A 19,958-nucleotide genomic window follows, 5' to 3' on the forward strand; every position below is an offset into this window, starting at 1 on the left:
CTCAGTGGGTAAAGAATACACCTGCAATGCAGGAGATGCAGGTTTGACCCCTGGGTTGGGAAGATGCCCTGGAGAAGGAAATGGCAACCCACTCCAGTATTTGTGCCTTGGAAGCTCCATGGGCGAAGGAGCCCAGTGGGCTTACAAAGTCCATGGGGTCACAAAGATTCGGACAGGTTTAGCGACTAAAACACCACCACCACCACCTTTATCTATAAGCCGAACTGAGCTCAGGTTTAGGGAGGAGTTGACTCTGACACATTGTGTGAAGTGGACCTTTAGTTACAGGCTGGAAAGGGACAGAATTCACCAGGGATAGTTTAGAGAAAGAGATATTAATGAAGGGACCACATACAGAGTGTGAGTAGGGTTAAGGGAACAAGCCAGGGACGCTGAAGCAGCCAGGCAGTAGAAAGCCATGGGCTACAGATGTGCCCGTGACCCAGCTTCCACCAGGCAGAGGAGAACAACACTCTCAGGGCTGGCAGAGCAGCAAGGTGGGAGGCACCGGGGTCCTTGCATGACCCCTTGGAGCTGAGACCCCCTAACCAGTCTGGACTGCCCACCTACCTTTGAACAGTGACACCAGAGAGAAATAAACAGTTACTTAAGTCACTGTGTTTTGGAACCTCTCACAGTAACCTAGCCTGGACCCTAATGCTTTGAACGGCTAGTGTGGTTACACCAGAGTGAAGAAGAATGAGAATGTTGGCATACGAGGGCCTGTAACCATGGGGCCTTGTGGTCATGGTAAGGAGTTTGGGTTTTATGCCAGGGAGGATGCTTACATGATTTGATGTGCATTTTAAGAAGAACATTTGACTGGTATGTAGGGAATGGAATGTGGTGAACAAGTAGTGTACTAGGGAGTGGCCTGCTCTTGTTTTCCAGGGAAGAGATGCTGCTGCCTTAAGGGCTCAAGAATGGTAGTGACAGGGCTTTTGAGAAGTTAGATTCCAGGTATGTTTTGATGGCTGATTGTAAAGAATTACCTGGTGAATTTGACTTTGACGTGTTCATTGTGAAATGAAATGATAAATGAAATGATATGACGTACTTAACTAACACAGGCCTTAGCACATAGTGTTGTTGTTGTTTTAATAAATGTTCTCTGACTCTGATGATGTAACTTTTCTCTGCACAAAGTTGCTGATGAATCTTAGGAAAGAAGCTCATGTTTTCTTAAGCAACTTCACTACTTTGGTATCTGGGCACACAGTCTCAGACTTGTCCTTGAGGCCAGTTCTCAAGGAGGGGCATCAGGTGTGCCTAGGACCTGAAGAGACCCTCACTGCTACAGTCAGTCTGGCTTGGAGTGGGTGGAAAATTCACACACTCTGCCCTTCCCAGAGCACCTCTCATGTGCTGGGCAGAGTTCTGCAAGTGGAGGGAAAGGTAACAGCGAGATGTGCTACGTCTCTATCCTCACGTTGCTGTTCTTCTTTTCGCTGGGATGTACAAAGGAACTGCGGCGTCTTTATTTATCTTTAGCTCTTCTAACCTTCCCTGCAAGCTCCCTCCCCACCTGCTGGGAATAGCAGACACTTACATTTGCTAAATAATAACATCCCAGCTTCCCAGTTAAAAGCTCAAACTCAGAATCCTCTTCCGTTGAGCAAGCCAGACTGTGGATATACTGTAATACGGATTGTGGATGTGGTGCATGCATCGGGGTTTGCTGCAGGAGCGATAAAGGTGGGTAGGGAGCCTTGGTGCTGCGGGGCCCCTTGAGCCTGGCTGCTGCTCATGTTGGGCAAAATGTCCACCTTCCAGAAAAAATAAGTAAAGAGCAAGGCACTCTCTACACCTTTCACTTCGTCCCTGGGACCATGCCTGAGAGAACGGAGGTCACCGCTCCTGCCCCTCCTTTAGTATTTGTTCTCTCCAGTCACTCACTCCCTTTTTCTTTCTCACCGGAAAATCCTCTCGGCCTCCTCTTACTGGATTTGGCCTCTTTTTCCCATTTGTCAGGGGCTATAAAAGTGAAGTGACTTCCAGGTAGGGTTGACTGATTTACAAATACATTTTTATTTTAAGCATCTCCTCTGCGGGCTTCACCAGTGTCCCAGTGGTAAAGAATCCACTGCCAATGCAGAAGATTTGGGTTCGATCCCTGGATTGGGAAAATCTGGAGAAGGAAATGGCAACCCACTCCAGTATTCTTGCCCGGGAAATCCCATGTACAGAGGAGCCTGGCGGGCTGCAGTCCACAGGGGTCATAGAAGAGTCAGACATGACTTAAGAGACCAAGCAATAAAAACAAGTGTCCTCTACAATATTTGGGACATATTTATAATAGAAAATTGTTTGTTGTTTGTCTGAAATTCAGATTTAACTGGTGTCCTATATTTTATCTGGCAACCCTACTCCTAAGAAACTTCTTTACGGGGGAAACAATATAAAAACACAGCCATTGAATATTTTCAAAATTTTATGCCTGGTATAAGGCTTTACTCCCGCTGGCTTCTTGGCTGAACAGACTGGCCTTTCAGAAAGAAGGAGGCTGCCCCCTACCTCCTCTATAGCATGGGCTGTTCCCAGTTCCTCAGAGGAGCCCATTGTGTGTGTGTTGTATGGAGAAGGCAGGGGAGACCGTAAAGCAACCAACTTTGGCTTCCTGCCCTCCCCCAGTCCCCTGCCCATCACACCAGGGCAGGCTTCCCTGGGAAGTGGGTAGCCCCATCCTGCTGGCAAAGCTGTTGCTTATCTAGAACTTTTACGAGCACATTTTTATTGAGTGTAATTGGGAAAAAAAAAAACAAAAACACAACTCCAAGACATTCCAGATTTTTCTCATAAGCCTGCTTCAGGCATGTGTGTGTGTGTGTGAGTGTGGGAGGCATTTAACTTTTCTCTCTTCTTCCCTAAGTTAAGGACTAGGATAAAGATGAACTGGGGGTCTGGAGAGCCTGTAAAACTCTTTTCATTAAGCAAAAATTCTAGTGTTTGGATAACGAGGGCTTTAGCTAAGAGGGCTGCATTTATCATTACAGTCTAATATCCTAATCTAAGTTTACAACAATATCTAAGAAACTTATATATAATAGAATGCAGAGCCTCTTATATGTGTAAAACTCCTTGACGAAAGTATATAAATCATATACATCTATTTAAAAGAATGAGAAAGTAAATCCAGATGATGGCCTCTGGATCGGGCTGGTGGTGGTGACCACCTCGCTGGGCCCCATTGCTGTTCTGAGAATCTAATGGGAAAAAAAAATGCTTCTCTCTTGGGGCCTGTGTTAACAGGCCTCCCTTCCCCAACCAGGAAGGAAGGAGATCCAGATATTCCTTCCCAAGGCTCCTGGCTTTCTCAGCAGGAAGGAAAGAAATGCAAGCTTTTGTGGAGGACTCACTGCGTGCCAGGCACGGGGCTGCTCCCCAGTTTCCGTCATCACAAGAGCCCCGTGCAGTGTGGCATCTGTCCTGCTTTTGCTCTTGAGGAATGTGAGGTTCAGAGCAGCTGGCTGTCAGTCCCGGCTCACGTAGCTGGTTAAAGGGTGGAGTCTGAATGGAAACCCGTGTCCCAGGTTCCTGTTCTTCCTGCCGTCCCATTCCCACCCCGGGCCACTCAGCTCGGCAGTGGCAGCGTCTGTTGTAATCTTCTTGTCTGGAGATGGATTGCTGCTCCTTGGGAGGCACACAGCCAGACCGAGAGTAAGAGGGGGAAGGCCAGCTCCTTCTGTGCAGTGGCTGTTTCCTGTGACAGACCTGCCTCCACTGACTCATTGTCCTGCCAAACTTATTTTTTTCAGGCGATATCAGGGGTCTGATGGAAATTCAGGAAGGAAATAGTTGAGGTTCTTTGAGGGACCCAAGGATAAACTCACTCTCCAGTGACCTCAGGGGTTCATTGTAAGAATACACTGGAAAACAAGGAATCTCCTGGAGAATGGGAGTGTCTCCCAGGATACGCCATAACTCCAATGACCTGGTTTACGTGGGATCCCATCAACTGTCGGCTGCTCTTCACTCCCAGGACAGAGCACCCATCAATGGCAACCTCTTACAGTTAAGACCAGTTTGGCTGCAAGTAACAGAGCCTTGAAGAACAGGGGCTTAACCAAGACGGACATTTCTTTCTCTCTCCTGTAAAGGGGGTGTGGAGGCCGTGGAGTCCAGGACTAGGAGGGAGCCCAGCCAAGTCCATTCTCACCCTCAAGTGGAACACACATTGCCCTTCAGGGAGACTCATCAGAAGTTCCACACAGTGATTCACTGTATCTTATTGAATAGAACATAGGTCCCTTGGCCAAAGTTATCTACTAGGGAGGGTGGGAAACGTTCTACTTTGGCTGGGTGCATTGCCACCCAGCTAACAATTGAGGTTCTTCACCAAAGTAAAAGGGGAGGATGGACATGGGGAACATGAAGGCCGTGCCCAGGTGCCCACCCTGGTGCAACAATCTATGGCTAGGACAGCAGAGCAGTAGAGTTATATGGTACAGAGTGTGTGGCACCAGGAATCCCCCGGAAAGAGGCACTGATGTGATGGGGATCTTTCATGGGCTATACAGAGTGCTGTGTGGGATGGTCTATGAGGGACCATTAGAGCCCCTTCACCCCACCCCCAAGTTTCCCCTTTCTATTCCTGCCTGCAAGTTCAACAGTCAAGTGAAGACGTGCCTTCCTAGCACACTTGCGATCCTGGGAAATTAACCTGACCTCAGTTCTTTATACTCACATGTGTATTTTCTCATGTCTGCTTAATGGGCAACCCTCTACCGTAGTTGCTTCCAGAATCAGGAGGCTCTAGCAAGCACTAAGTTAGAGCCCTGGGAGGCTTGAAAACTAGTCTGATGGAGTCCCAGTTATGGGTCCCGGGAACCCCAGTGTGGCCCTAGAGGGTATAGGAGACAGAGTCAGAATACCTGCACAGGGCTGTGAAAGGGGAAGTGTTTCAAGGGATGGGCTGATGGAAGGCTCTGAAGTAGCAGCTGGGATGGAAATCTCAGAAGAGGGGAGATTCTAGCAACTCCCAAGGAGAGAGGGCCAGGCTAACCAGACGCCAGATGGCTCAAGGAGCATGGATAGAGAGATTCGTGCAGAAACCTGGGGGCATAACCTGAGAAGAACTGAGTGATCTGGGGAAAGGGAGAACACTGGTAGCCCATTCCTCCTGTCTGCCAGGGACGGGGGAGCCGGGGAGCTAGCAGTGGGGTGGGGTATTTCCCTTTGAGTTTTCCTCAAATCAGGTTTCCCCAAGGCCCCAGTGGCTACAGAGTTAATACTGTAGCTGCCCTGGGGAGGAAGTGGAGGAGGCAGGTGTCAAGGCCAGGCTGTGAACCAGAGGCCAGCAGACCCACAGGGGCCTCCTGGGGGCCAGGAAGTCAGCAGGAGTGTGTTTGCCTGGAAGTTAGGCAGCTGTAGCTTAGGACAGAGCTTGGGAGAGGAGGGGGATGTTCCATTCCTGGTAGCCTCCCCACCTTGCCCACCCCAAAGCCTTTACCACCAGCATTCCCCCTGGGCCTCTAACCATCCTCTGGTCTCCAGTGGGACTCTTGGCAGACAGAAGCCAGGGCTTTACTGTCATCTGTCCTCCCCCGTACTGTGATGTTGCCTTCATGCACCCAGCACCTGGGTGGATTGATGTGACTGCTCTGTCCTTTTTTTATTCACCTGTTCCTCCAGAGGCTGATTTAGTGGTTAACAACTGGGACTTCTGCTCACACTGGCTCTGCTGCTGTTAACCCGTTGATGTATAAAAAACTACCCCAAGTGTTCATGGCTTGAGAGCATTTTGTTTTATCTCATGATTTTGTGGGTCCTTAATTCGGGCAGGTTCAAGTGGACTGTTCTTCTGTTCCACATGGCACTGGCACCTATTCCAAACGGTATTCAGTTGGCAGGTGTGCTGATCTGAAGGGTCCAAGAGGAGGTCACTGTAAGGTCTAGGGTCCTGGCTGGAAGGCTGGACTCAGCAGGGCTGGTCAACCAGTTCACCTATACATGGCTGCTCCAGCCTCATGGCCTTGGGGGAGTCAGATGTCTTGTGGGGTGACTTGGGACTCCCAAAGAGAGTGTTCCAAGAGCTCCAGGTAGACGTTTGTGAGGCACCTTATGACCCAGTCTTAGAAGTCCCAGAATATACCACTTCTGCCCCAAGTTCCATTGGCAAGCAAGTCACTAAAGACCAACGCAGAATGGAGTCTCAGGAAGTGTTTAAGAAAATAGGCTTGCTGACTGAGTTTGTAGTATGGTTCTACCACTGCTAGCTAAGTGACCTTGAGAAAGTTTACTTACACTCTCTTTGGACCTCAGTTTTCACATCTGTAATGTGGGAATATTAAAAATAGTATCTACTGCTGTGGCTTATGAGAATTAACTGATTATGTATATCTCATATCAGTGCCTGCTCTCAGAACACCTACTCATGATCACCAGTATCTGCAGTTTCCTTTTCTTCTTGGGCACCCTGCTAGACCACATTTCCCAGCCGCTTCTGCAGTTAGGTGTGACGTGACTGAGTTCTGGCCCTGGGAACGAGAGGGGACGTGATCTGCATCCCCCCTTCTTGCTCCCGCTTCCACCCATCAACTTGTCTTCTGAGAGAGAAATGAAGCTTTGTTCGTCAGAGCCACGAGCCTGCTTAATGCTCAGGTGTATAAGCTCTCAAAGCTAGCTGCTATCTGGTTTAACCTCTCTGCATTGATGTTCTTGTCTATACAATGGGGTGATAATTGGACTTACCCCATAGGGTTGTGAAGATTAAATGAAGTGTACAGCAGACCAGAACAAAGGGGTTAGGGGCACAGACCCTCCCACAGAATTGAAAATTCATGTGTATAACTTATAGTTGGCTCTCCTAATACAAAGTTCCTCTGTTTCCATGGTTCCTCCCGATCTATATCACTGATTCACATTGGTGGATTAAACCAACCATATATCGTATAGTACTAAAGTATTTACTATAAGTGGAGTTATGCAGTTCAAACCTGTGCTCCTCAAGAGTCAGTTGTATAGTTTGATTGACTGGCCTAGCTTCCTTTTGATCATAGTTATTTCATCTGAACTCTATAAACTGGTCATCATTACCTTTTTTCTTGATGCAAGATTTGCTATAATCAAGCCTCTTGAAGGTTTTCAAAGGATAACATAAATTTGCAATATTTTAGGCCTAAAACAAATAATGGGCTTCCCTGATAGCTCAGTTGGTAAAGAATCTGCCTGCAATGCAGGAGACCCCGGTTTGATTCCTGGGTTGGGAAGATCGCTAGAGAAGGGATAGGCTACACACTCCAGTGTTTGGGGGCTTTCCTTATAGCTCAGCTGGTAAATAATCTGCCTGTAATGTGGGAGACCTAGGTTCGATTCCTGGGTTGGGAAGAACCCCTGGAGAAGGGAAAGGCTACCCACTCCAATATTCTGGCCTAGAGAACTCCATGGACTGAATGACTTTCACTTTTTCAACGCAAATAATAACAGCATCATTTAAATATTTCCTAAAACCATTTGCTGTTGGGTTTCAAAAGCTAAATATAGAGAATAGGTTGTTTCTCATTTTAAAACTTTAGTCAATTTATATTTTTTAACTAGGAAATAGTTTAAAATACCAAAAAAAGAAAAACCAGATATCTAAACTCCCACAACTCAGTATTGTCAAATTTTAACGTTTTGCCGTATTTGAAGGGAAGTCGCTCCGTCGTGCCCAACCCTTTGCGACCCCGTGGACTGCAGCCTGCCAGGCTCCTCTGCCTATGGGATTTTCCAGGAAAGGATACTGGAGTGGGTTGCCATTTCTTTCTCCAGGGGATCTTCCCGACCCAGGGATCGAACCCAGGTCTCCTGCATTGCAGGCAGATTCTTTACCGACTGAGCTATAGGGGAAGCCATATTTGATTTCTGTTTTTTTCCCTAAAGAAATAAAACATTATGATGAAACTGAAAAAACAAAAGATATATAATATATCTAATATACTCAGCACAGTTCCTGGCATACACAAAGCAATCAGTACTTGTCAACAAATTGTGAAAACTTTTTATTTTGAAGTAATTTTAGGTGTACAGAAGTTATAAAGATAGCAGAAACATTTCTTAGCTACCCTTCATGCAGCTTCCTCTAATGTTAACTTCTTATACAACCATGGTCCAAGTTCATGGTCTTAACAATACCTCACTTCTTTCATGAGCCTGCTCCATAGGACAGGAGGAGCAGATGCATCATCGCAGACTTCCTGGGCCAAGTGTGGCAGGCAGGAAGGCTTCCTGGTGGAGGTGCCAGTCTGGAGCTCAGCCTCTGTTTCCTCGGGTGCTCTGGGGCATGTTTGGCTTTCCCTGCCTTCTTCCCCCTGTATCCCCAGAATCTGAGTCCAACCCTTAGAGCCCCAAGAAGGTAACCTGCTGAAACAAATGCCCCAGGCCCTGGGTAGGGCTCTGTTCCAGATTCAAGGTGCTCCACCCAGCTAGCAAGGGCCAGCTGCCCACAGTCATAGACCCGGATGTTGATTTAGAGGCTGGTTTCTGGAGCCACTATTTTGGATCCTGCTGACCATGCATGAGCAGTGAATAGCAACAAGGGCTGAGCTGTCAGGCAGGGCAAGGGGATCCAGGGAATTGGGGGTGGGCAGGCTGGGCTACGGGGTGAGGATTAGCTTTGTCTGCTCTGGAGAATTATAGGCCTCACTACCCCAAGGGAAAAGCCGAGTTCTCCATCCTGCCTGGCTGGGCACAGACTTCTGCTGGGACATGTGTTTACCTTTTGGAAGAGGCCCAGAGAGCACCTGAGGCAGCCAGCTAGGACTAGGAACAAGTGCTGCAGGGAGGAGAATGGGGAGCTTCTGGGCAGCACCTGTCCTTCTCGGCCAGAACCCAGAGGTCCTGGATCCAGTAGGCAACATCCAGCCTCATTTTAGCTTCTCTGAGCCTAAGTTTGTTCATCTGTAAAATAGGGATATTAAATCTCTATGACCCAGAGAGGGCTGTATATGTTTGTACAGTTTATAAATTGCAGGAGTGAGTGGGTCCTAAAACACATCCTGTGCTCAGCTCCCTGAGTTGAGCACTGTGACTTGGAACTAGGTCTACTGATTTGGTCAGAGGTGACCCTTTTTTTGATTTGCAACAAAGGAAAAGTACTTGCCCTCTGGAAATAGAGCAGATGGTAGAGAAGGATATAGACTCCTTAAGCCCCCAGGAGAGGGTATGGCTGTCCCCAGAAAGCCTTGGCAGGGGAGCACAGAGAGAGGTCAGAGGTGGCCCAAGGAGACAAGATGAGCTGGGAAGAGGGTGTCAGGGTGACCAAATGGTGAGATGCCGTGGCAGGTGGAGCTGGGAGGAGAGGAGGTCTCCTGTGGAGGCAGGCCCAGTCCTGGGGCCAGGTTGGGGATCCACTCCCCCTGGTGGACCCTGTAGAGAGGGCACAGTAACACAGAACTCTCCCTGAAGGTAAGGTTACAGGAGAGAGGGTGGGAGTCTCGGGGTCCTTGAGCCCAGAGAAAGCCTGGTGAGAGACTACCAGCTGGAAAAGGATGACAGAGCACCAGGCACTTATAACCCAGATGACAGGTGATACACAAGGTGTGGATGGACATTTTGGTATCTTGAGGAAGAACACTTCACTGAGGCTTGCAGGGTCCAGGGGGATCCCCAGAAGTGACATATAAACTGAGACATCTCAAAGAGACCCCAGTGAAAATGTGTGAGGATGTGCATTCAGGCGCTGTAACCTGAAGCATGTATAAAGCACCAAGAGGTAAGAGAGTGGAACATTTCTGGAAAGTGCAGGTGGATTTAGCATTTCTTAATTACACAGCATGTATGGGAATAGAATTAGAAGAGAAATGTCTGGAGACATGAGAAGTTCTCAGAAAATGAATCTTTATACTTTGTCAAGCTGTCTGTCTTTGGGGGGCTGTAAGTGTTAGAGTGACATGATCAGATTTTCAGTTTAGTAAGATGTCTAGGGCCTGCGTGGAGATTGGGAGGGGCAAGGCTAGAGGCAGAGAGACCATCAGGGGCTGAGCAGGAAGCCAGGTGAGGTGGCTTGAATTTGGGTAGTCGGCAAAGATGAAGCTAAATGAGCAGATCCGAGCTTGCTTTAGGTGGTGGAATTGGTAGGCCAACTTTAAGAAAGGGAGGAGTCCAGGGTGACACCCACCACAGGCTTGGGTGATAATGCCTGTCAGAACCCTTCACTAAAATAGGAACTAGGAAGAGGAATGGGTCCGGGTGGGAGGTGATGAAAAGTTCAGTTTGATAACTCAAGGGCAGTATTCAAATGAAGGTGGCCAGTAGTATACTGAGGTTTTTGAGCTCAGAAAATTGGGCCGCCATAGGGGTCTGAGAGTCATCAGCCTAGAGATGTGAACTGAGGCTGTGGGAGCCAGAGGACCTCCCCCCTCCCCCAAGGAGTGAGAACATGGAGAGAAGACACAGAGGCCAGAGCTCTCAAGAGACCTTGACATTCAGCAAGGGTCCGCTGGAGGAGGGAAGCGCTACATAGGAACCGGCAGAGAGGTGAAAGGAAAGCCAGCCCATCTAATCCTCATAAATACCTCACGTACAGGTGAGGAACTTGGGGGCTTTTTGCACTGTTTTATTTTATTAGGGCACAAGAAGTAAGAAACTCAAAGCCAATGTTGCCCTATCATATAACCATCCTTCACCAAGAATTTGGGTGTGTCTCCTACCCTCTTGTTTAATGCCTCTATTAGGTTTCTGTGATTTCGGTGAGTGCTTTTGAAAGCAGAATGAAGATGAAAAGACTGACTGGATTCAGGAGATAGCAGCATGTTTGTGCACAGCATGTTTTGACAGTCGGTTTTTGACACAGGGCAGGCATGTGAAGGATGGTGATGCCTCAAACTTTGGTCTTTATTCAGACAGTGGATTCAGACTCTGTCTCTAGACTGCCATCATAGGTTGTCTAGCCTTCTGGAACCTCATGACCATCCTAGGAGTGAGCCACTGCCCCACAAACCACCAGAAGATGAACTCACCAGAAGAAGAAGTCTTTATTATGAGGAACCTTTTATTATAGAGACAGACTGAACTCTCTTTTGCATAAAGAATCTTTGGATTGGGTCAGGGAATATCCACCTGCTAAAGGTCACCACCAGCTCTCCCTGCCTCTGCCTCAGCTAAGCCCCCACTTGCTATTTACATCTCAAGGTCACCGGAAACAAGGCCCCCAGGTCCAGGCTGGTTAGGTGGGCCATGCCGGCCAGAGGGTCAGGATTCCTGGCTGCCCACCAGGTCAGAGCCGGCCCGTCTCCCGCCCCAGTCGGTTGTCTAGGACCTGGAGCTGCCGGAGGAAGCCTGAGTTGGGGCAGATATCGCGGTGGGCCTGCACTGTCTGGATGGCCTCCACCAGCGTCATGTTCTCGCAGATCATGAGGAAGGCCAGGACAACTGTGGCAGAGCGGCTCACCCCCATGGCACAGTGTACCAGCACACGGCCTGTGGGGAGACCCAGCCTAGCATCAGGTACCCGTCCTCACACCGCCCACCCCAGAGGGAATCAGAGATGCTTCTGCCCACCTGTCCCAGCATCCTGGGATACTGACACTGTCCCCAGTGTCATGTGGCGCAGCTGAGGCCCAAGAGGAAAGGGACTCGCTCAAGGTCACATAGCATGCTAGTGGCAGGGCTAAGGTTAGCAGCTGGGAGGCCCTTCTCCTGCTCCAGGTGCTTCCTTTGCAACTTTGGCATAATTGAGGGTCAGCACTCCTGGAGTCCCCTGGGTTTGCATCAGGTTATGGGGGTGTCCACCTACCTCCCTGTCCTCAGTCTGCCCTCTCCCCTGCCCCTGCAGCTCTACATCAAGGCCTCATCTTAGAGGAACCCACTCGAGAGCCCTTGCTAGGTCTTGGACCTTCCGCCCAACACCTGGCCTCTTACTGAGGGGTATGGTTACCCTGATGACCACACTGGACCTTAGTTATATCTATGATCGTTAGTTTCAAGGGTGAGGTTCCCCCCTGAAGGGACCGCTCACTAAATGTGAGTAGTGAGCCCCCTGGGGTGGGAGGGTGGCTAAAAGTCCCCACCTTCCACATATTGGAAAAGTGGATAGCCCCAGATCCCGCCTGCACCCCTCTCCATTCCCATTCCTTCCCCAGCAGCTGACCTTGGGGAACACTAAGGGCACTTCGGATGTATCGAGCAACAGGCAGAAAGTAGACACTGAGGTCAAAGAAGGGGTTGTCATCAGCCTCAATGCCATAGTACTCCAAGGGCATTCCGCGGTAGAACTTGGCACCTGTGTCCACCTGAAACTTGCCTGCGGCGACATTCACAACATGGGTGATGCCCAGCTGGGTCAGCTTGTTCTTGTCCCGGGCTGCGTACCTGAAGGGGCACGGGAGGAGGTGGGGTAGAGCTCACTGAGTCTGCCCCGGCTGCGCTGGAATTCACCCCTTGGCCTCCTCTGCTGACCTCTCCCAAGAGTAGAGCCTGGAATCAGTGAACTGGTCTGGGTGAAGGGGCTCCATTTCACTCGGGCCAACTTTTCTGGAGGGCAATTCAGCCACATGCATTAGAAACCTCAAAAATGTACACTTGCCCCAGCCTCCTAGGAACTTAAAGAATTCCAAATGTGCTCACAGACAAATGTAAACTGTATCTAGTGATATTTAAGATAGAGAAAAAGTGGGAGGTGGGGAGAGTCACTAAATAGCCTATAAGAGGAGATTGACTGTTGATACAGCTGAATGAAACACTGCACCACCACTAACGTGGCGGATAGATGCAGGTGAACAAGAAAAGGTGTTGGTACTGTGCTGAGAACCTATGAAAAGTACAGGATAACAAAACAGAAGGTCATTTAAAAGTGCTTTTAAAGTATGTTGTGCAGTTCCATTTAAAAACTTTTCTATATAAAGCAGATTACAAAATGAGATTATAAAGTGATACCATTTTTGTTAAAAAAAGAACTGTGAAAAAGCATTTATGTATTATGTGTGTATGCATTTTTTTTTAAAGTCAACAAGGATTTTACAACTGGTTATCTGTATGTGTAGGGGAGATACATATTTGGCCATATGTTAATAAGATATTGATCTGTATTTTCTAAATATTAAGGAAAACTTATAACAGCCACATATATTCATCCATATGTTCTAAATTTTAAGACAACTTTTAGGGAAAATGACTCACATTGCACACTCTCTCTCTATATATATATCCTAGAGAAACATGTGTCCCAGGGTACACGTACTAGAATGCTGTTAGAATTTCTGTTTATAATAGACCCAAAGTGGAAACAATTTAAATGGAATGGATAAACTGTGATATTTACATGCAAATGAATAATATATAGCAATGAATTATATGCTATATATATTGCAGGCATCTCCCAATTTTGAGCAAGTGATGCCAGGTACAAAATACACAACATGACTTTATTCCTATCACTTTAGAGGATAGGCAAAACTAACACAAGTGGTGAAACTGTAAAGAAAAGCAAGGAAATAACTATTTCAGTACTCAGTGGTTATCTATAGGGGAAAAGGTTATATTGAGAAGGGTTCAGTGGAGGCTTCCAGGGCACAAGTAATGTCTTATTTCTTGACCTGGGGGGCGAAACAGACTTTGTGCACTTTCTTGGGTATGTTCTAGTTCCACAAAGTAGTAACAGTGTAAAAGGAAATAAATATGTGAAAAGAGATGGTCAGAGGCAAAGAGGGTGCCAACTCTGCTCCTTACAGACTCCAGGAGAGGGTCCCCTTCTGCTCCCCCCGTCCCCCACCATGGATCGTACTTACGCATCTCCCAGGAAGAGGTTGGGCCAGACTTCGTTGATGTGGTTCAACATGGCAGCCCGACGGACCCACAGTAAACGCTGCAGCGAGGCCAGTGTGGGTGGCTGGTAGGGGGACACCCGGACTGACCCATGGATCTTGGGCCTCCGGAGGTCCTGCTTCTGCAATGAGTCCATCCTGGAACAGAGTGGACACTGCAGTGGCAAGTGGCAAGCTCCCCACTGGTAGGTCCAGCTGACATGGAGGCCCAGGCATGGTGCAGTGCCCAGGTGCCACTGGGATGCTTCAGAAGGGCCTCAGTTATTTCAGATGAGGTTATTAACTAGCTCGACTGGGGCTGAGGCCTAGACCTTTTCCACAGGAAACCAGGGAGCCAACCCCTTGTCACCACTGTGGAGCCAGGAAGCCCTCTCCCCTACCCTCTCTTGGAAAGTTTGTCCAAGGGGCCCTCAAAGCTCCCTGTTTGTAGCAACTAGTGCAGTGCAGACCCCACCCCTTATGTCTCCGGTTACTTGGGAGTTTCTAAGGATGAGAACTCCAGATGGCTGTGGCCCACAGAAGGCACTTAGACCCCCACACCCAGGCAGCTCATCTCAAGCCCTGTTTCTCTGCTGCTTCTAGGGCTGGTCCTCAGGCTCCCATCCCTCCCACTTTCAGGTGCTTGAAGGTCAGAGCCCATCTCTGGAGTGAGGAGCCTGGACTATGAACTGACCCTTATTGGCACTTCCCTGCTGAATGCGCTGATGCCTCTTGGGAGCTGGGGCCTCATTCATGGAAGGTCCCTATTTTACATAGGAGGCAGCTGAAGGTCAGAGAGAATAATCTGTTAAGTGATGCTCAAAGCTGTATGGTCACTAAGGAGCAAGGCTAGGGTTTCAGTCCCATTCTGTGTGCCTTCAGTTCCATCCCCCCCTCGCGTTACCCACATTGAGGTCTCCAGAGTGGTTGCTAACCCATCTTTCTTTACAGGGGAGCCTGCTGTAGCTGTTCCGTGTCTGCCTGTAGGCCCTGGGATTTTCCTCCTTACCCCTGTGACTCAGGCCAGTGCTGCAGGTCAGGCCTCACCCCGGTGGGGTGGCTCGTGTCAGGAGTCAGCTGGCTGAGGGAGTCCGAGACCCTGCAGAGCTGGGATGTCAGTGGCACCAGAACCTGGGTCTGATGCTGGGCTGGGAAGGAGTGCCTCTCTCGGCTAACTGGCCCTGGCCCCTTCAACCAGTAACTAGGGAAGGTACAAACTGGGAAGAACTTCTTTGCTCTGTGGTAGGCGGTGCCAGGACCAGGAAGAGAAATGGGCACCCAGGAGGCTACTGGCTTGGCCAGGCTCACCCAGCGGGCAGTGGGAGGGCAAGGCGGAAGCGAAGACCCGGCTTTCCCTTTCATCCCCACTGTGACCTCTCAGGGCAGGCTGAGTGGCCTGCCACCTACCTATGGCATGGTCTGGGGCCAGGAGTAGGGGAGTGGATTCAGGGACAGGACCCAGCACATGAGCAGAACGGGGCCGGGGCAGGTTCCGCCTGGAACACAAATGCTGTGAAGCGGCTAGAATTCCAGGTCCTTCCCTTGGAACCAGTGGGGGTGGGGCCTGAGAGCAGACCCAGGCCACTGTGGACTGAAGTGCCATCCTTCCACACCTCCAGACCCCTCTCTGCTTGGTGTCTCTTTGGGATTAAGGGCTCTTGGCCCTGGAACTCCCCAGGGAGATGGGAGACTACGTGAAGTGGTGGGAAAAGAACTTTAGAAAGAGTGCAGAGAGCTTAACCACAGCTCATTCTGAGGTTAAGAGCAAGCCTTAGCTCCTGTCTAGGCCATGATTTCTTTTCCTCATCTTCAAGATACTGGCCTTGCCTGCTTTAAGGAGTCTCTGGAAGGTCTGATCTGATCTGAGAGAGGAGTGGCTGGGTTTGCAGAAACTACAGGGTAGAGCGAAGTGTATATTGTTGGAGTGGGGAGAGGTCAACAGCCACACGGGTCTGGTGCTACCAGCTGGGGCTGCAGGAGTCCCAGGTGGGGTGAGATGGGGCTTTGGGAAGCCTTGCGGGCACAGCTGCAGGCCTCTGAGCTTGGTGTGGGGTAAGGCCGCCACCCAGTGTCCAGTGGGTGTCTTGCAGCTCAGCCGTGCCAGACCGGCAAACTCCGGCTGAGACAGAACTTGTCCCTGCTCCTCCTGGAGGCTCCTGGGAGATGGAGGAGCCAGCAGAGGGGTCGGGGATGGGAGCTGCCAGGCCACAGCCCAGCCTCAGCCTCCTCAGGGCCTAGGCCCAGGTCTGGAGAAGGGGGCCTTTTCCTTGAACTTAGGGGTACGTGTTGTTAGGCCTCACCTTGGACTTTACACCTGATGCTCACGGATATACCCTCTACGTGTGTGCTCTATCCTGCGAGGGTCCAGCCCACCTTGTCAGCCAGAGTCAGGCCCAGCCCCCACCCAGCGACTCATCCTTAGAGCTCTGGGCACATGCACAGAAGGGAAGTTGGTGGCTGCAGCAGCCCCCGTTTTCTGCCATCCCCAGATCTAGACTGAGAGTCCTGCCTGACCCCTCCTCCTGCATCTTCTCGGCCACAGCAGGGTGAAAGCTGGACCCGATGTCCAGACGGGATCGGGCGCATTCAGGGTGACATGGCTGTAGACATGGGCCCAGCGTCCAGCAGGGATCGGCTCTGCCTGGCTCTTCGCCCCACTCCCTCTGGTGCCGCTTCTGCCTCCTCCCTGTGTCTCCCCCTAAGCGAAGCAGCTGCCTCTGTGGGCAGTGCTCTTCCTGCTCTTGAGCTGCTGCTGTTTACAAGTTCAGATGCCTGTTTTCTGCCTTTGTGCCTCTCGTCCCCTCTACGTTGCTGTTGCCAGTGCCTCTTGTCTCCACCCCCCCTCACAGGACCTCATGCTCCCCAACAGCCTCCCAGCACACCACCCCACATGCCGCAGCCTCAGACCAAGGCTCAGGCCTGCACAGGGCAGGGGAGCAGCCGTCTGCCGTCCACCCCTTCCTGGTCTTCCCTCCTGCTCACTCTCTCCTCCTCCTCCAGGCAGACCACATGGGGCCACAGGAGAGGTGAGGCCAGAGAGCTCAGGGCAGGACAAGCGAAGAGTCTGGCGAAGGAAGCCTTGGGGAGGGTGGCAGGCGGGCGGCCAGTGGTGAGCTGCCTGTGACCCTGTACTCTGCGTGCTGGCCCTTGGAGGAGGGCAGACCTGGGCCAGGTTCTCAGGTCTGGAGCTGGGATCTGTGTGGTCTTCTCTGAGCCAGTTTTCATAGTGGAGCTGCTGTGAGAATGCCATGAGTCAAGGAAGTGTTTAGGGCACCTCCCCCAGGGCCTGCCTCCTGGTAGATGTCCAGTAAATGGTGCATCTTACTCTTATTATCATCACTCTTACCCTCTGAAGCCTCAGTCATATCCCACGGGACAGTGAGGCTTGGTCTCTTATCTCTTTGTGTTCCTTAATTTTTCTTTCTCTGTCCAGTAATGGTTATTATATTTACCACTAACTCAGGATATGCTTTGTATTAGACATTTTTCTCACTGAATTCTCACAGCACCCTTATGAGGCCGATTACATTTACCATTGCCATTTTTACAGATGAGGAAACTAAGGCTCAGAAAGATTAAGCTCTATGCCCAAGGTCACACAGCCAATAAGCACAGGAGCCAGGATTCAAACCCAGGTTGATCTGATTACTAGGCTTCATCTGTGCCTCTATCTCCGGCCCAGTCTCTCCGCTAATGCAGTGCAGCCGCCTCCCCCACCCCGGCACCCACAGGCACAGGTGTCCCGGCCCTCTTAACCCAGCATGCTCTGCAGCCCCCAGAGTAGGGGCACTCACCCACCTGTGGGGGTATTTGGCCCAGGCTGTGGTCTTCTCTGACAGGCACTTTTTGCTCCCAGCTTCCAGACGCCTGTCTCTGCACACTTGATGCTGTTTCTATTTTTTGATTGGAGTTTAATTATAAAGCATGATGCGCTGCTCCCCTCCTCTGGCCTCCCCCTGCCACTCCCAACTCACCCACAGGTCCCCGGCACGGACAGTGCCAAGCCCAGCCAGGCACCTGGCCCCGCTGGGCGTAGAGGCAGTCCAGCAAGGGGGTCTGCCTGTGGCGTGGGGGTATGTGGATGTGGGTTGTGGGGCAGGAAGAAGGGAGACGGAATAAGCCATTTGGGAAGGCCTGTTGGTCTTCATGGGGAGCACGTGGAGTATGGGCAGAAAGTTAAAGCAAGAAGTCATCCCCATGGGGCAGTGGGGAAGAGAACAACCAAATCACATCCCAGCTGGCAGCACTGCGGACATCAGAACCCAGGCCCAAGGGCCCCTCCCTGGGAGCCAAAGGTTATAGGACTGGCCCAGGATTAAGATCCAGAAGATCAGGCTGAGGGAAATGTGGGCAGAAAGACAGACAGAGATATAAATGGAGTTCAGAGCAGGTCTTTGGAACAGGCCTGGCCTACAGTCAGAAACCATGCGTCTGGAAGCCACCCTGTTCTCTGCGAAGCTCCTCTCTCCCCCAGAAGACATTCCTGGAGCAGACCTCCCGTCCCTTTAAAGTCTCTTCCAAGGCTGACGGCTCAGTTAAGAGACCTTGGATTTGGGTCTATTAAGAATACTCCCCCCCTTCAGAGACCCTCCTCATATACCCATGCTTCAGCACTCTTCTCCACTCACACCCCCAGATGACCCCCACACAGATGATTAATTACCTGCAGCCACGCCTCCTCTGCGTCTCTGAAGCTGGAGCTCCAGCAAGCTGGGCTCAGCCCTTACTGCGGCTCCCTGTGCCCTGGGGAGGGCTGATGGAGGCAGCTGTGGCCACAGGCCACACTTAGAACTAAGGAACACTTAGAACTGCCCCTCCCACTCCCATGTCCCCCCGCTCCTCGGGGAACTTAAAACCCCTGGGAGAGGAGTCCTCAGGGCCTGGCTGAGAGGGCAGCCCCTTCCCACCTGTGAGAACTGGAGGCCGTGGCTGACAGGGAGTGCAGGCAGCAGGAGGAAATGGATGGAGTTGCAGGCTCTAGGGCGGGCCCCGCACTGGGCTCTTACCATCTTCTGGGTATCCACCTGGGCCACAATCTCCAGCAGCACCAGCAGGGCCAGGGCAAAGTGGCAGAGCCCCATAGCAGGGAGTAAGGCCCAGCTCTGGGGGAGAAATGAACTCCATGTTACATGCAGGTAAACCGAGGCTCAGATTGGCCGGGACTCACCAGGGCAGGGACAAGAGGGGCCAGCTAAACCTGCTTCTGCCTTGAGCCTCTGTTAAGATCAAGTGGGTTATGGGTGCCAAGACAGATAAAGAGGCAAGTTTGGGGCCCAAGGCTCATGAAGAGAGATGACCTCTCCCCAAAGCCCCCTCACCTCTGAGTCCTCAGCCCTAGGACTGCTGTGTACAGTCACACAGGTTGCTCACTGCACAACTCTTGGGGCCCCAGCTTCACAGACTATTTTGTGGATGTAGCCCCAGGAAATGTGCAAGGCCATAGCCCAACTGACTCCCCCAAAGCCAGCTGCCTGAAAAGAAAGATGCAGAGGTCTGAAGTCAGAGGATTTAAGGCCCCAGGCTGAGGAAGTGGGGTGATTGGGCATGATCAGAGATGTGCTGTTGTCCCAGTTCCCAAAACCTGCCTAGAGGAATGAGCAAGATGGGAAGATGCTCTTCCCATCCTCCTCTCGGCTCCCACACCTGCAGAACTCCCCACAACAGTTTCCCACCCAGCTTCGCCTTAGGCCTAATCCCAACCCCAGCTATAATGCTTATTTTCTTTCATGGCATTCACCCTCAAACTAACCGAGACCTCCTTCTTGCCCCAATTCCCAACCCCAAGATGCTCATCCTCCTAACAGCACACGGGAAGGGTTCATATTGCTCACGTGCTCCCCCTTGGCCAGGCTGGTTATGCGTTCAGAGACAAAAGCAGCTCTTATGGGTGGTGGCCAGGGGGAGATTCGTTCATGCCCCAGGGAGGCTCTGGCAGGAGGAGAAAGCTGCTACTCTCCTAACTCCCAGAAGAGCCCAGGACAGTGTCCCACTGCCAGCTGGCAGCCCTTCTGAGCCAGTGGGTGGTGGGGCACAGCCAAAGTCAGGATTGAGGAGAGATGAAGGAAGGAACAGTATGGGTAGCAGGAGCTGGAGGTGGGATAGGGGAAGTGGAGAGCATCTCTGGAGGCTTAACCTTCCCTCAGATGGCCCTCAGTGGGGATGTGAATATAAGGAAGATGAGCTGTTGGAGCCAGACAGGGACAGCCCCAACATGGGCATGGTGGGAGAAGAAGGACAGGG

The 19,958-nt window shown here is 50.9% G+C and overlaps 1 protein-coding gene across 1 annotated transcript; it reads right to left on the reverse strand.

The window, feature by feature from the left end:
- Positions 1–11,194: 11,194 nt before the first annotated feature.
- Positions 11,195–18,799, reverse strand: DUSP13B (dual specificity phosphatase 13B). The gene is made up of 5 exons (XM_061163018.1): positions 18,626–18,799; positions 17,517–17,611; positions 13,704–13,877; positions 12,068–12,288; positions 11,195–11,397 (listed from the first exon to the last, which is right to left on the reverse strand). Exons 1-5 carry the CDS (start codon positions 18,797–18,799, stop codon positions 11,195–11,197), a joined length of 867 nt encoding a protein of 288 aa, XP_061019001.1.
- Between the last annotated feature and the right edge of the window lie 1,159 nt (positions 18,800–19,958).

The sequence above is a fragment of the Dama dama genome, chromosome 15, assembly GCF_033118175.1.
Source record: "Dama dama isolate Ldn47 chromosome 15, ASM3311817v1, whole genome shotgun sequence".
NCBI classification, from domain to species: domain Eukaryota; kingdom Metazoa; phylum Chordata; class Mammalia; order Artiodactyla; family Cervidae; genus Dama; species Dama dama.